This window comes from Thrips palmi, unplaced genomic scaffold (genome assembly GCF_012932325.1).
Source record: "Thrips palmi isolate BJ-2018 unplaced genomic scaffold, TpBJ-2018v1 HiC_scaffold_5, whole genome shotgun sequence".
NCBI lineage: Eukaryota > Metazoa > Arthropoda > Insecta > Thysanoptera > Thripidae > Thrips > Thrips palmi.
The window spans coordinates 7,769,443-7,783,062 of record NW_023144632.1 but is presented as its reverse complement, the minus strand read 5'-3'; the positions used below and the strand labels follow the sequence as shown (position 1 = coordinate 7,783,062).

The following is a 13,620-nucleotide window of genomic DNA, read 5'->3' as shown; positions in this document are numbered from 1 at the left end:
GTAGCTACAACTCTAATCTTCCACTTCCGCCCCACCACACCGGCCGGGCCGCGTCAACCCCGCGCCTCCCTGCCTCCCTCGCCCTGGCGCGCCCTGGCGGTCAGCTGTGGGCAGTGCGTGTGAACGCCTCGCCTTGCTTGCCTTGCCTCAATATGACGGACAGATGGGCGAATGAATAAATAGATGGATGTGTGGATGGGGAGGGGCCGCGCCCTATGAACTCGGCCCGCCGCGACCCGCCGGCCGCCGAGCTGCCAGTCTGTCCAGCACACGGCTGCCACGCTGTCCCGCTCACTGATAAGTCGACGAAAGCAAAGGGTGCCCCGGCGCGTTGACCTCGCCCGCCCCCCACCCCACCCCCTCCCCGCGGCTGGGTCGCTGCAAGCGTGCCGCCGAAGCTTCCAACCCCCGAACTCTGCACTTGAGGCGAAGGGCCGAACGGCCGAAGGGGCGCCGAGCGCTTTATTGCGCGGGACTCGGGAATCGGCAAGGGCTTCCACCAGCTCGTCCGCGAGGCGCTCGAGGCTTGGCCGCGGCACTGATAAGGCCCCACTGCGGGCCGAGGCCGCCGAGGCCGTGAGTTCCGAGTGTTCCACGAGGCCCTGACCGCCTCTTTCCTTGTGGCCTCAATCCGTCCGGTCCACTTGACGGACTGCTTGACGCGCTACATCTGCAGCCGCCGCGGCCGCCTCCTGGCGCCGTCGCCGCCAAGTAGTGCGGCCTGTAGAAGAGCTCGCGCGCCCGGACTGCTGGCCGCGATGGCGTCGGCAGGCGCCCCGGGGCCGAGGGTGGGCGCGGGAGCCGCGGGCGGGGTTCTAGGCGGGCCGGGGGCGCGGCGGCAGTAGGCGCGCAGGCACAGCGGGGCATGCTGCAGGTGCACACCGGCGGGCACCGGCAGACGGCACGCTGTGGCTGTCGGGCATGGCGGTGGTGGTGGTGGTGGCGGTGACGACGGTGGCGGCACGACCGCGTCGTTGTGGCCGTGACGTTGGCGTCGTCCTTCGGGCGGTCCTCGGCACGTGGTCGCTCGCTGCCTGCGTGCCGATCAAGGTGCAAACCGGTTCAAACCCGCCAGGGGAAGACAGCTCACCGAATCTGAGGCCGCACACTTACGTCGCGATGCTCTGGGGCCATCCTGGGTTGGTGGCGGCGTTGGTGAGGGTCTCAGGATGGCGTACGGGACGCGGAGGCCGGCCTGGATGCGGTTCCGGAGGACCATGAGCCACTCCAGCAGGCCGGCGCCCGGGCCGCCGAGCGCCATGACGGCGGTCTCGGGCACCTCGGGGGCGCGGTGGGTTGCGGGCCGCAGCGCCTGGCAGCGCCCAACAATACCGCCCCGCCACGACGCCCAGCCCGCGCGGAGCAGCAAGAGGAAAGCCAGCGGCAGTGATGCAGGCCTTCGCGATGGGCGCCCCCGCGGCGGTGGCCTCGGCGACGATGGAGCGGCGGCTGTGTGGCCGCGTCAAGGGCCGCGGCACGCTGGTGCAGCGCGGCGACGACGCCGTGCTCGAGCTGGACCTGTCGGTGCGATACACCGAGAGCGACCCACCTCGTAGAGGCGCGAGACGACCACGGAGCAGCCGCCCGCAGCCGAGGGGGCCGAAGGCTGCAGAGAAGGGGCGGCAAGCAAACCTGGAGCCGGGGGAAGTCCTGCCCTGCCACCCGAGAAGCAGCAGCAGCAGCGAATGCAGTGCCTCAGACTGCAGCTGCTCCGGCAGCGACAGTGGACACGCGCCCTTGCCGCGGTGCCCGTGCTGCGGCTGCCACAGTGACACCGTGCCCAAGGAGTGGCTGGCGCCGAGGCTGGCGCGGTCTGCGAGAGCGAGGGTGGCCACAGTCCGGGAGTCCGCCGCACCTCGGCCTGCCCGCGGCACCCTGGGCACGGGCACCTCAGGCCTTGCCTCAGGCACACGCACCAAGACGAAAGAGGACGAGAATGCGCGGGGGAAGGCCAGACGCCGGCCAGGTGCTGAGTCGTCCACCGAAACCTCCAGGGCTGTTGAAGTGTGCCAAGCTGCCCAAGCCGTGGCGCCGCAGCGCAGCGAGCAACACTGTGCCGTCCACTGCGCCAAGACGGCCTCCCCGCCGTCCAAGTGGGTTCGAGTACGGCGGCGGGCGGCACCATGACGAGTGGCGGGGCTGGGCGGGGCCCGATCCGATTGACCCCTGCTTTCCTTGTCGACAGCGGCACCGGGTTGCCCTTCGCGCTGCCCTTGCCATCCTCACGCCGGCCGGCGCACCGCACCACTTCCACCGAGTCCTCCGACTCTGACGATCCCTCCGGGAGAACAGCGGCGGGTCTTTCCGGGCCGGCCTCGGCGACGGCAACGCCGGATGTCAACAAGACGCGCCGAGGGTCGCGGCCACCGCGGCAGCGCGCGCAGAGCCGGGCGAGGCGGCGTGTCTACCACCTGCGGTGCGAGGCCGAGTGCGAGGTGGTGGACCAGCAGCACCGCAAGGCCCACGCAAGACGACCAGGCCAACACTCAGACTGAGCAACGAGCTCTGCAGCCTGTGGCAACGTGGCAAGGGCTACCAATGCCAACAAATAGGTGGAGAAAAATAAATGACTCGACCGGACCGGGAACTCAGTTCAATGTCGCGTCTGCTTACAGTGTCGTCCCCCCCTCCCTTTTCCTCCCCGACAATGGCACTAGACACGGCGCAGTCTTTTTTCTCACATTGACTCCCTAGTTTCAGTCTAAGCAAGCCATGTCGTCCCGGGCCACGTCATGGAACAGTACGGACACACCATCCAGTCTCCAGTGGAGCTCCTCGCACCTGCAGGTGGGTGCAGATGCGGCGTCAAGCAGAATCGTAGACCCTAGACCTTGCCTCCAAGGCGCGCCATGCTTTCAGAGTAACCGCCACTACACCTCAGCTGCAGACGCGGAGGCTTTCCGGCAGCCGCCCAGCCTGGCCGAGCCGCATGCCTTTCAGTGAGTTCTAAAATTACTAAGTAAATGATGGCGGTGTCCACAAGAGCAGTGATCGTATCGGAGAATGGATGACGTCGGACCCAGGATGCCTCCGATGACTCGCATGCAGACGTTCTCGGCGATGGCGGACTTGGAGCTGGCGAGAATGAACGACACCGAGGCCGAAACAGTTCCAGGCTACCACCCCTTGGGGCCAGCAGACCACCAGCTCAGGGTGCGTGGAGGCGAGGCGCGGGGGCAGGGTTCACTGTGCACACGCCACAAGCCGGTGGAGCGGAGCACTGCGGAGCACACAGCAGGTCGCTGGACAGCACAGCGGGTTGCAGGTGGCGCTCGGCAGGCTGCTGCGCGCCGAGACGACGTTCGACTTCGCCGCCACGGTCAAGGACGTGGACGCGGCGACGCTGGCCGTGCGTCCGGAGGACAGGGAGCGCGTCGCGGCGATGGCGGCCGCGGCCAGCGCACGGCGCCGGGCGTCGCAGCGCGCCGCCGAGCAGCATGCGCACATCGTGGAGGTCATCAGGCAGCCCGTGCCGGCGGCCGAAGAGGCAAGCGCCGTCGGCCAGGTCGCCATGGAGGTCGTCGGGTACGTGGGCGTGACGGGCAAGCGCGAGCCAGAGCACGACCCGCACGAGGGCGCGTCCACGGCGAGCTGGGACTGGGAGTGAGGCATCACCTCAGAGGCAAAGAGAAGCGACGCCACCCTTTAACTTAACTTGCCTTTATTAATATAAAATTGATTTCAAGTAGACAATGTTTTAAATCAAAAAACATTTTTAGTAAAAAAAAAATCCTAGCAAAATTCATATTTGTTAGGGAGTATCACATCTTATTCAAAGGAGCTTCAACAGTCTGTGGCGAAAGTAAGTTTATAATCTGAAAGATAAGATAAATGAGTAACAGAAACTTCAAAAGTAAAACAAACAAGAATTGCATTGCAGGAATGATGCTTACCTTTGAAATATTAATGCACTTTTCATGAGAAATTTTTTTTAAATCATCAATTAGGTGTTCTTGTTTCTTGATTGATAAAATTTTCTGAAATAGCGAAAGATCAATATGAATTTAAGTGTACTAAAAACAACTGAAGAAAAATAGTTTGTAAGTTATGCACACAATACCTCTTGTCGTTCTAGCATCAAGGAATAGTCAACAAAAGGAAGCAGAAGTGCTGCCATATCAGGCATTTGATTTGTCAAGCAATGATCCAAAGCCCCAACAACATCAACATGCTTCAAAACAGGACAGGAGGGAAGCAGAGTTATAGACCGGAGCATGGCCGACTTCTGCTCTTCATCAGGATTTGAGCTGGCTGTAAATCAACATCAAATACGCAGTGATCTATTTTTGTAATGGACTTAGTTTCATGTTTGACAAGTCAGGAGAAAAGCAAATACCATTTCTAAATGGAGAAGTGAGCAGTAGGTTCCATGCCTTGCTGTATGAAGGTACAGTCCATAATTGATACATCTCTGATGTGTGTGACAAGGCCTGCTCTAGTTCCTTCATCTGGAAAAAAGTACCACAAAATCTTTAATACATGTAGGTCAAAGCCAAGAGCATGTAGCAACTAATATTATGTATGATACAAAGGTAAAACATTGGTAGAGCAAACTTGATATTTATTACCATTGACAGATCTACCAGCTGTTGAAAAACAGCATTCCACAGAGACATATTCGTAATGTTAAAATCTATACACAGGTGAACAACCAGAGATATAGCTCGTGGGCTCTGAGTTTGAGTTCTCAAAATCAGGTTGGCCAATTCCTTTTTATCACAAGAGTCAAACCCAGATTCAGAGTATCTGAGGCCAAGAATTTCAAGATCCTTCAAATAAGCCAATGAGTGTAGCTTTTTCCTGGAGGTGAACAAAATATATGTAATCAAGACAAATTTTTGAGAAAGGAAATGAAAAAACTTATTTATTTACTAACCTAATGTCGGACATAGTTCTTCCAGCAAGATATTCCAGGGTCTCATCATCTGTCAACATGCAGAGACACTGCATTGCACGTAATCGCATACCAGTGCATGCTTCTCCTTGGTACACAATACCAATTAGGAAGTACGCCCATTCCTGAACATCACCATGTTCCATAATATAACGGGCTCTGTGTGACAAAATTTAACAGCATCAGGAAAAGTTGTTTTACCCTCTGATAGCATGCAAGTAATAAAAGACATGGTGTGATCCAACCAAACAATACATTTACTTACCGCAATATGTTTTCATCAGTACCATATAGGTCAGAGTTATCATAATCTTTTTTCTTATTACGATTAATGCTTCTATAGCAGTCTTCATCCATTGATGAATTGCAATCCATAAGAACGTCTGGTTGCAACCACTCAGTTACTAGATTTATGTGCAAAGTCTTCAAACAGATGCTATGTAGTCGACATATTTCTTCAACCACAGTATTAATATCTGAAATACAGGAAACAAATAAGGAATTAAGAATTGCAATCAAAAGAATACCTATGTGACAAGAAAAATAAATTTCTTGGACATACCAAGAGAATAGGATGCTGTTCCTCTACACAATTCTAATATTGTTGGATGTTGATACAAAGCTGTGATTAGCTCTGTTGGATTTCGGACAAGCTGAAGATAAGATGGCTGACCCAGCCCATACATGTGAAGGGTTTGCAATGTGGCAAGATGAATATATTTCTTCTCTAATTTTATCTTGTACTCTGTTTCACCAGTCTGATCATAGACACTTTGTGCATACTGAAGACATAAATTTGCCACAGCTACCTGATCCAAACCTGACAACAAAAGAGATTCACTCGTTAATAATTATACTGTAATCAGGTACTGAAACAAAGTTGCACTGAACAACAAATACAAACCAGCAGGAATTTTGCCCATGAAAAAGTAAAGAGTGGCAGCTGCTTGTTCTATATTATCCATGTCAGCTACACAGGCTGCAATGGACTCAAAAATGGCCTCATTCTTCAAAGTCCCACACCACTCCAGACTATTTTGGTGGCCACTAAACTCTTCTGTCACCTGATTTAAAATACAGTTTTGTACATTTATTTTATACATAAATAAAAAGGAAATTTTTTTAGAAACAGTGAAAAATAATATAAAATAATAATTGTAAAATTATAGAGAACTCACACTTTGGTGCACAGCTGAAATACATAACTTGTCCTTCGGTATGTTTAAAGCAGCAGCAACTGTCAGCCATTTTTTGTAGGTATTTAAATTTAATTCATGCCTGACCACTTTTAGAGGGGTATCAGTCAGCTTACGGCTATAAGGCAACCGAAATTCGGACATAGGAGGGAGGCCAAAAGATGATGGAAAGACCTCTGACCAGAACTCCTCCTCCTCTTCATTTGGAGGCCTACAACACAAGTTAATTTGATTCACATGAGTAGAGTAACCAAAGAAAACCAAATTATCACACAGCAATAAAAACTGATCTCACTTAATTCTGCGGTAGTTCTTCAAAAAAGTTGTAGCAAGTCTTTTTTCAGTTTGTTCATCAACACCATGCCGTTCTAATATGTCTAAAATGACAATGAACACCTCATGATGATAGAAATTTACCTGAACATTGGAACATGAGTGAGTCATTTCATTAAAAAATGAACTGATAAAACATTTTCTCAGTGAAAGGAAAATAACATGTACCTTCGGCCAAGAAGAGACTACAGTGGTGCACAAGAGACTTTTGTTTTTGATGTGCTTTTGTATCTCCCAACATTGATCAAGCAACTGTTGATGTGTATTGCGCAGAATAACGTCTGTCAACATACAGAAACACAAAAGTGTTATAAACTGGCACAGATTATTTCCCAACAGTGAGTTGAGGTAATCATCATATAGAGGAAAAGAAAACGTCAGTGTAAACCAACCTTTAGTTCCATCTGGATTCACAGTGACAATGGGTTCTGGGTCCCAAGAGAGCAAAACAGAACAAAGATGTTGCAGAAGAGCTGCCTGCAAGTCAAGCTGATAGTCTGAACAAAGAGCACTTAAAAGATGAGGTGTTGCGTTTTTGGATTCAATGAGTTTCTGAACTACAACTTCGGTGTCAACTTTTGCACGAAGCAATTCTGCAAAACAAGACGAAAGACGAGACGAGATTTAATCAACCTTGTAGGAACAGGTTCGGCCATGAGAGATTGACCGCCTCCTACCATGACCTTGTACATCTATAAGCCTATGAAGAAAGATACCTTTAGCTGGTATGCCAAGTTCAGAGAGACGTAAGCCCCAAGTACTTTGAAGAGACATCAGTTTAAATTGGGAGTGCAATTCAGGCATATTCCATAAGTTACTAACAATAGTTCCTAGGAATGACAACGCCTTTTGCCTCTGAAAGTCCATGTGCGCACTGCAAAGAATTAAGTAAGGTGTCAATTTGAAGAAAACAGTGGGAGGGGTATTGAAGAAAATAGAGTGCATTGCTAAAGTACCTCTTGCTAACATGTAGCAAATATTTTAAAGCTGCTGTTCGACCCATAGAAGCCAGAAGGCTAAGACCTAGATGTTTGTCAAAATGACGTGCCCCAGACACTTTGGACAGCAGCACTTCACAAGACTTATAAAGGGATTCTTCAACAGCAGGGCAAACCTCCTGAAATTGTAATAGGTGCAACAAAGTCACATAAGTAATTAATTGGAGAATACATTACTACAGGTAGGTAAAATGAAACTGAGGAACATACTTGTTTTGACGAAGTTTGAATAGCCCAAAAGAGTTGGCTCAAAATTAAAACCACAGCAAGATCATGCTGATCGTTTCTCAGTTTTGATATTGATTGTGTCACTTCAGAAACAAAATTTTCACCTGAAACTGAATTATACAAATTTAAATGGAGATATTATTATACTAACATGAAAAACAAAAATTACATAAGTGGCATATACCTTCAGGATTAATGATAAAGCTGAAAGCATTGCATAAAAATTCATTTAAGTTACAGCCACTCATAAAACCAGCTAGACCAGGATCTTTATAAAGAGGTGTAAAGCGCCAATGCTGCAATGGATCCCGTTGCCCCAGTAATGAAATTTCTTGCTGTCCAGACACAAAGTCCCAGACCCTGCTCCAACCTAAAACTTTTGATACACCCCGCAAAAGGTCTGAAAAAAAATTTACACATAAGTAAGGATCAGCAATGGAAACAATCAACAGGATACAGCCACATATTAGAATATCTGCCTGTCTTTCATCACACAAGAGTCCTGGGCCTGAACTATATGGTGAAGCAATTTTCATATAGGAACCATGTATGAAGCTCCAGTGTTATTGTTTCTAGAGGCAATAACCAAAATATTTGAAAACCTACTTACCCAAATCACAATGACTGCAAACTTTTGAGACCAGATTGTAAACTTCAGAGGAAGCTTTTTGGATGAGTTCAACATTCCTGTCCTTGCGATCTAAGGATTGCAACTTCTTAAGAAAGAGGGCGGGCAGCCGGCTTAGTCGCTGGATAGTAAAGCTTGACAAATTTTTTAAATCATTGTTAACTCTAAAAACAAAAACAAAGGGAAAAAATTTTTTTTTACAAAAAATTAAAACAAAACAAAAAAAAACAACATAAAACATTTTTTGACTCACCCAACTATAAATGTCGCTAACTCAAAGTCTGATAAATTGATAGCTTGCTCAATTATTTCAGTGAGTGACAGTGCAGGAGATAGGAGCAACAACTGAGCAGCATAGGATGACTTGCGGTATATGCGAGTTGTCCTCTCTTGAGGTTTTTCATTTTCTACAACTAACAGAAAACACAATTTCATCAAAACCTAAGCAGAATGTTAACAAATAAAAAGGGGTAACTTTTGAATAGAAATAAAAGTTAAGTAACTGAAAATAATGAAAACAATTTATAAAATTTACCTTCAATCAATAGATCTTGAACAATATCTTTTAAGGCATTTTCACGACATTGCACATCAGCCATTTCTTTAACAGTCAAGTACTTTCTGAAATCTCTCTGAAAGAGGGAGAACAAGATTGCAGCACATAGGTAAGAAGTAATGAAGACATTGAAAGCAATGAAGACATTGAAGCAGGTTTTTGGTCACATCATAAAACGCAACTTCACTGAATTTACAAACCTTTAGACAGAATCTGTTTTTGATCTCTTTAATAGAAAGAGGTAAATTTCTAGGATCATCTAAGTCCTCAATTTTACTAATCCCAGGCGGATTTGAGGCTCTTGTTGTTTCATGACATATAGCAACAGCAGAAATGAAGTCCAAATCTTCTTCAATAGGACTAACATCAGGTAAGTCCAAAGTCAAAGACACTGTGTGAATGATCTGGGGACACACCTCCACTATCATAGTATCAGGTAGTTTCCTCAGCACTTCAAGCGCTTTAGAAGCATTGCTGCAAAGATGTAACCAAGTCAGGCATGTTCTACTGTTGTGCAGATATTGTTTAATTAAAAAAGAAATACATACCCCAAAAAAAATAATTCTTGAATCACAATAACATAGTCATCTACAGACTTCTGAGACAGCTCTGCTATGTCACTGAACATGTCAGCATGATTTTGCTTTACAATGTTTCTGAGCAACACTTGTCTCTGTAATGAAAGAATTCAACATCTTGCATTAATGATATTTTTTAAAATAAGAAAAGAGAATGCTTTTAAAAAATGATCATACATCAATTTTATTAATATGTATGTTAAACCCATATTTCTTAAGAACGAGATTAGTGCTGATTTGCTTTTGCTTCTCTCGAATCAAAGATGACAAGGGATGCTTCAACTTGAGTCCTTCTTCTGCCACTGCTGATATGACAGAACTCCAAGGGCATGGAGCCGCTTCCAGAGCTGCATTTATACACTCCAAACGAATCTAAACATACCAACAACCATTGTTACACACACAAATTTTCATCAGTGCTGTTCAAACTCAAGGATTTTTACCTTATAATTGGTTATATGCGGTAACAAGGTTGCTATCCTCAATTCCCATGGGGCCTCCTCCCAATACCATTCTCCATTTGAACATTGCAGAACAAGCTGATGCATGAAATCATACAAAGTTGTGGTTGTTATTGTACGCCAGATCACAGTTATGCTATCACCCATAACAATCTGTAATAATTCTGATAGTGTACCTTAACATATGTAGAGACAATTAGATCAATATCAAGTTTATGATTCAGGACAAAGCTCTTTAAATATTGGGTAATAAAAGTAGAAATTAATCCAACATCTATGTTATCAAGAAGAGTTATTGCAACATCTTCTGGAGGCTGGAAAAGACAAACAACAATAGTGAGCTAAATGTAAGTATGCTAAGCAATGTTGAAATCATAGCAAGGGTATGAAAGTACCTGGCTTAAGTCCTCAAGAGTTAAAAAAATATAATATTTAGAACGCAGACAATGTAAATCAGCAAGGCAACAACGAAGTACAACAAGTGGCCTCAGAGGTGAAGCCTCCACACCAAGAAAAGGACTGGCTATCTTTTGAGAGGCCATCAAATTCAACATCCTTTCAGCATAATCCAAACCAATTTTAGGCCATTCTCTTGGATGCGAGTCTTCCAAACCACTGCAATAAAAAAAAATTCAATTGGCATTACATTGATTCAAAAAACAAATAAAAATGGCATTGATGGTTCAAATGAGTTGGGCAAGAAACTCACGAAATCTTTGAGAGCATCCACATGACAACTTTGGGGAGGGATGCAGGCTGAACTTCAAGAAGAGAGGGCAGTAAATGTACTAGCCACTCTAAGATTTTATCCAGAGGAACCCAGGCAGGTATTTCTTCAAGCAGATAAATGACTATATATTCATCAGCGAGGCAGTCCTTGAAAGATGATTTGTGTCTACTCCAAATGATGGAGGCTTTTGACAACTCTCCCTACATCCCATGAAATAAGTCATTACAAGCAGGACAATAAACTCAAACTGATAGCAATTTTCAATTTAAAAACAGACCTGTCTAATCCAGGTTTGAACATCTCTGAGAAGATCAGCACGACTGAACTTCAACCATTCATCCACATCCCAGGTGCATTTGAGCAGATTGAAAGTTTCCAAGCGAAGTATAGAACCACATACACTTGCAGACAGTTTGGAAACTTTTGATTCAAGTTCGGGGTTCTGAAAGCAACACTCATGTGATTCTTTTGTGATGTCTTCATACACAGCAGTGCAATAAGAAGATTTAACATGATAACAAACTTACATTCACAAAAAATTGCTCTAAACGGTTTTGAGCATAATCTAAAAGAGAATGTGCAACAAAGTAATCTGGTGGTACAGCATTTACACAGCAATTGGTAATAAAGTCCAGATCCTACAAAACAGAATTTGGGAGATACAGTTTGTTTATCTACATCATTATAAAATTATCAGATATCAGCCTAAATTTCATAAGCCAGTACCTTTATTTTATCAAGTTCACTTAATAAGGTGCCCATGATGCTTTTATTTTCTTCAGAAGAATAAGGAGAGTTTGTTTTCCAAGGCTGCATTTGATCAAGGAAACACTGAGCTCTAGCCATATGAACAGAGGACATATCCAATCCAAAGTTTTTAGCAAGAGATTCAGCTGCATCGAACTTCTTTCTTGTAAGCAAACGCTCAAGCCTACAAGGCAATAATTGATAAGACGTATAGTACAATAAACAAATAGAAATGTTTAAGAGCAGAAAAAAAGCATGCAGTACCTGAAATTGGGATTAGTTTGAGTTGCTGCCTTCAAAGATACTGTGGCAGCTTGTGAAGCTTTAACAATTCCAAGTTCCAAGAACGGTATGTCCTCAACATTGCACATTGTTTCCATAAGAAAACACCGTTGCCCAACAGAAAGGGAAAATTTTTCTTGCAAACCTGTGTGGAACAAAACATACAAGGATCAATACAGAGCCAATATTATCATAATAGTGTTAAACAAATTTAACATACCTGAAAAGGACAGCATACAAAGGTTACAATTTTCATCACTGGATGGAGTCACAGCAACAATGACAGCCTCAGATGTACTGTCACCAATGAGCTGGAAGTCTAACAGGGACTTGTAGTTCTTCTGTGGAAGTTTTACTGTCATCAGTGTGAAGGGGCACACACATAAAAGCTGACCTGTTGCATCAAGCGCAACAAAAAGTCTGGAAAGAGTATATAGAATAAGTGCAAACTGATGCAAACATAGTACAAATTAAATCTTTGATCAAAAGTGTTCATGGAGTAGAAAAAAAATTCTTTTATCACCTTTTGTCACTTGTGGCTTGCAATTTGATTAAAGTAGTTGTAGATGGGTGGTCCGTCCACTTTACTTCCCCAGAGTCACCAGTGGGTGTCGAGCTCACACCTGTGGAGAGTGTTGCAATGCCCTCACCAACAGCAAGAATTGTAATCTGGTCCCTCAATATCAGACTGGATGCTGAACGTATCTAAAAGAAAACAGATAAAAAATTAACCAAAATGGGCAAACAAAACACTCTGCTATCTTTACAAAAACTTTCACACATGCAAAGTTACTTACAGGGGCAATCGAGCTAATACCACAAAGTGTAGCAATAGAAATGTTTGACCTCAGCTCTTTCATTTCAGATGGATTTCCACTCAAATGCACAGAATGCATCAATTTAAAATCAAAATTCTCAAAACTGAAAATTTAAAATGCCAACAGTAAGGACAAAAACTGAAAAACAAAGACCTAATAGGAAAATGTTAATTACAAAACTTACTTTACAACAATTCCTGATGCACAAACCACTAACACATCTTGTGGACATGATTCGTGGATAATAAATTTCACAAACATTCGTCCTCCTCTGGGCTGGGTTTGAAGCTTTCTGAGGAAAGTTTAAATATAAATTTCTGTAAGTATTCATGTTACAAATTGATCATTCCAAATAGGCAGGATGAAAGCACTTACTTAATGTAAACTGCTTCTCCTTCGGACGGGATATGTAGACAGTGCACGTAGCCATTGTTCAATCCAACCAATAAAAAGTTACCATCCGGAGAACAGGTGAAAGTTTCAATGTCTCCGTCAAAAGCGGAGTTAAAGAGCGATGAGGAGCTCGACTCATTTGCAAAAACGGTCAAGGTGTTGCCCACACAGACGCAGACTCCTCCATTGGAAATATATCCAAAAGTGAGGCTGGATGGAGTATCTGGAACCTGCACATTCATTTGACAAATAGACAAAAGCAATATAACACAGGCCAGAGAAAGATTTTTAAAAAATAAGAGCAAATGATAGAAACCAACATCATTTTCATTTTGAAAGGTGGCAGCCGTCGAGATTTCATAAATGCAACCATCACTTTCGGCGTAGGCCCTGGTACCGAAGTGCAGTGTCTCATCGCCTGGGTCGTAGTCATTGCGAATGTTCCACTCCATAACGGAGGGGGAGTGTAAGTAATAAGCCTTGGACAACTAACACTTGCTTAAGTACTTTCAGGTCACGGCCAGGGCACTTGAAATAAGTTGGGCCAGGAAACCAAACCCAACCAAATCCAAACCAGTTGTTGTTTGTTGTGAGTTTGACTGCGCTTTGGCGCCAAGCGGCTCACAACGTCAGGATAAGAAACTTACGGGGGAGATGTACGGGTCCTACGCACTGTCATTATGCCAAAATTTTCGAAAAATCTGAAGGCTACACAGTAAGAGAATAAGCGATGGTGGCTTTGCTAATGGCAACACATCTTATAGCTGCAAATGGAAGA

The 13,620-nt window shown here is 45.5% G+C and overlaps 2 protein-coding genes across 2 annotated transcripts; one reads left to right on the top strand and one right to left on the bottom strand.

Annotated features, from left to right (window-relative positions):
• The first annotated feature begins 2,647 nt into the window (after positions 1-2,647).
• On the top strand, positions 2,648-3,607 carry LOC117650826. The gene is made up of 5 exons (XM_034394429.1): positions 2,648-2,787; positions 2,860-2,939; positions 3,024-3,153; positions 3,266-3,349; positions 3,467-3,607. Exons 1-5 carry the CDS (start codon positions 2,713-2,715, stop codon positions 3,605-3,607), a joined length of 510 nt encoding a protein of 169 aa, XP_034250320.1. The 5' UTR covers positions 2,648-2,712.
• Positions 3,608-3,644: 37 nt separating this feature from the next.
• LOC117650816 (kinetochore-associated protein 1) lies at positions 3,645-13,610 on the bottom strand. Its single transcript, XM_034394418.1, has 37 exons — positions 13,163-13,610; positions 12,825-13,072; positions 12,634-12,741; positions 12,429-12,552; positions 12,155-12,336; positions 11,852-12,051; positions 11,614-11,776; positions 11,329-11,533; positions 11,130-11,240; positions 10,880-11,044; positions 10,582-10,802; positions 10,268-10,487; positions 10,049-10,186; positions 9,855-9,950; positions 9,589-9,783; positions 9,382-9,506; positions 9,034-9,307; positions 8,813-8,909; positions 8,531-8,690; positions 8,260-8,441; positions 7,834-8,049; positions 7,632-7,759; positions 7,380-7,540; positions 7,140-7,297; positions 6,816-7,016; positions 6,592-6,704; positions 6,386-6,507; positions 6,073-6,301; positions 5,799-5,958; positions 5,457-5,714; positions 5,160-5,370; positions 4,877-5,053; positions 4,569-4,800; positions 4,337-4,448; positions 4,061-4,251; positions 3,894-3,977; positions 3,645-3,815 (listed from the first exon to the last, which is right to left on the bottom strand). The coding sequence occupies exons 1-37, from the start codon at positions 13,292-13,294 to the stop codon at positions 3,762-3,764; spliced, it is 6,153 nt and encodes a 2,050-aa protein (XP_034250309.1). The 5' UTR covers positions 13,295-13,610; the 3' UTR covers positions 3,645-3,761.
• Between the last annotated feature and the right edge of the window lie 10 nt (positions 13,611-13,620).

Excerpts from the sequence above, each read along its gene's own strand:
- LOC117650826 (XM_034394429.1), top strand. The coding sequence starts at position 2,713 with ATGTCGTCCCGGGCCACGTCATGGAACAGTACGGACACACCATCCAGT. Across the intron at positions 2,788-2,859 it reads GGAGCTCCTCGCACCTGCAG|AGTAACCGCCACTACACCTC; the intron begins GTGGGTGCAGAT and ends CCATGCTTTCAG. Across the intron at positions 3,350-3,466 it reads TGGACGCGGCGACGCTGGCC|CCCGTGCCGGCGGCCGAAGA; the intron begins GTGCGTCCGGAG and ends GTCATCAGGCAG.
- LOC117650816 (XM_034394418.1), bottom strand. The coding sequence starts at position 13,294 with ATGGAGTGGAACATTCGCAATGACTACGACCCAGGCGATGAGACACTG. Across the intron at positions 13,073-13,162 it reads CCTTTCAAAATGAAAATGAT|GTTCCAGATACTCCATCCAG; the intron begins GTTGGTTTCTAT and ends ATGAATGTGCAG. Across the intron at positions 8,691-8,812 it reads TCAAGATCTATTGATTGAAG|TTGTAGAAAATGAAAAACCT; the intron begins GTAAATTTTATA and ends GTTTTCTGTTAG.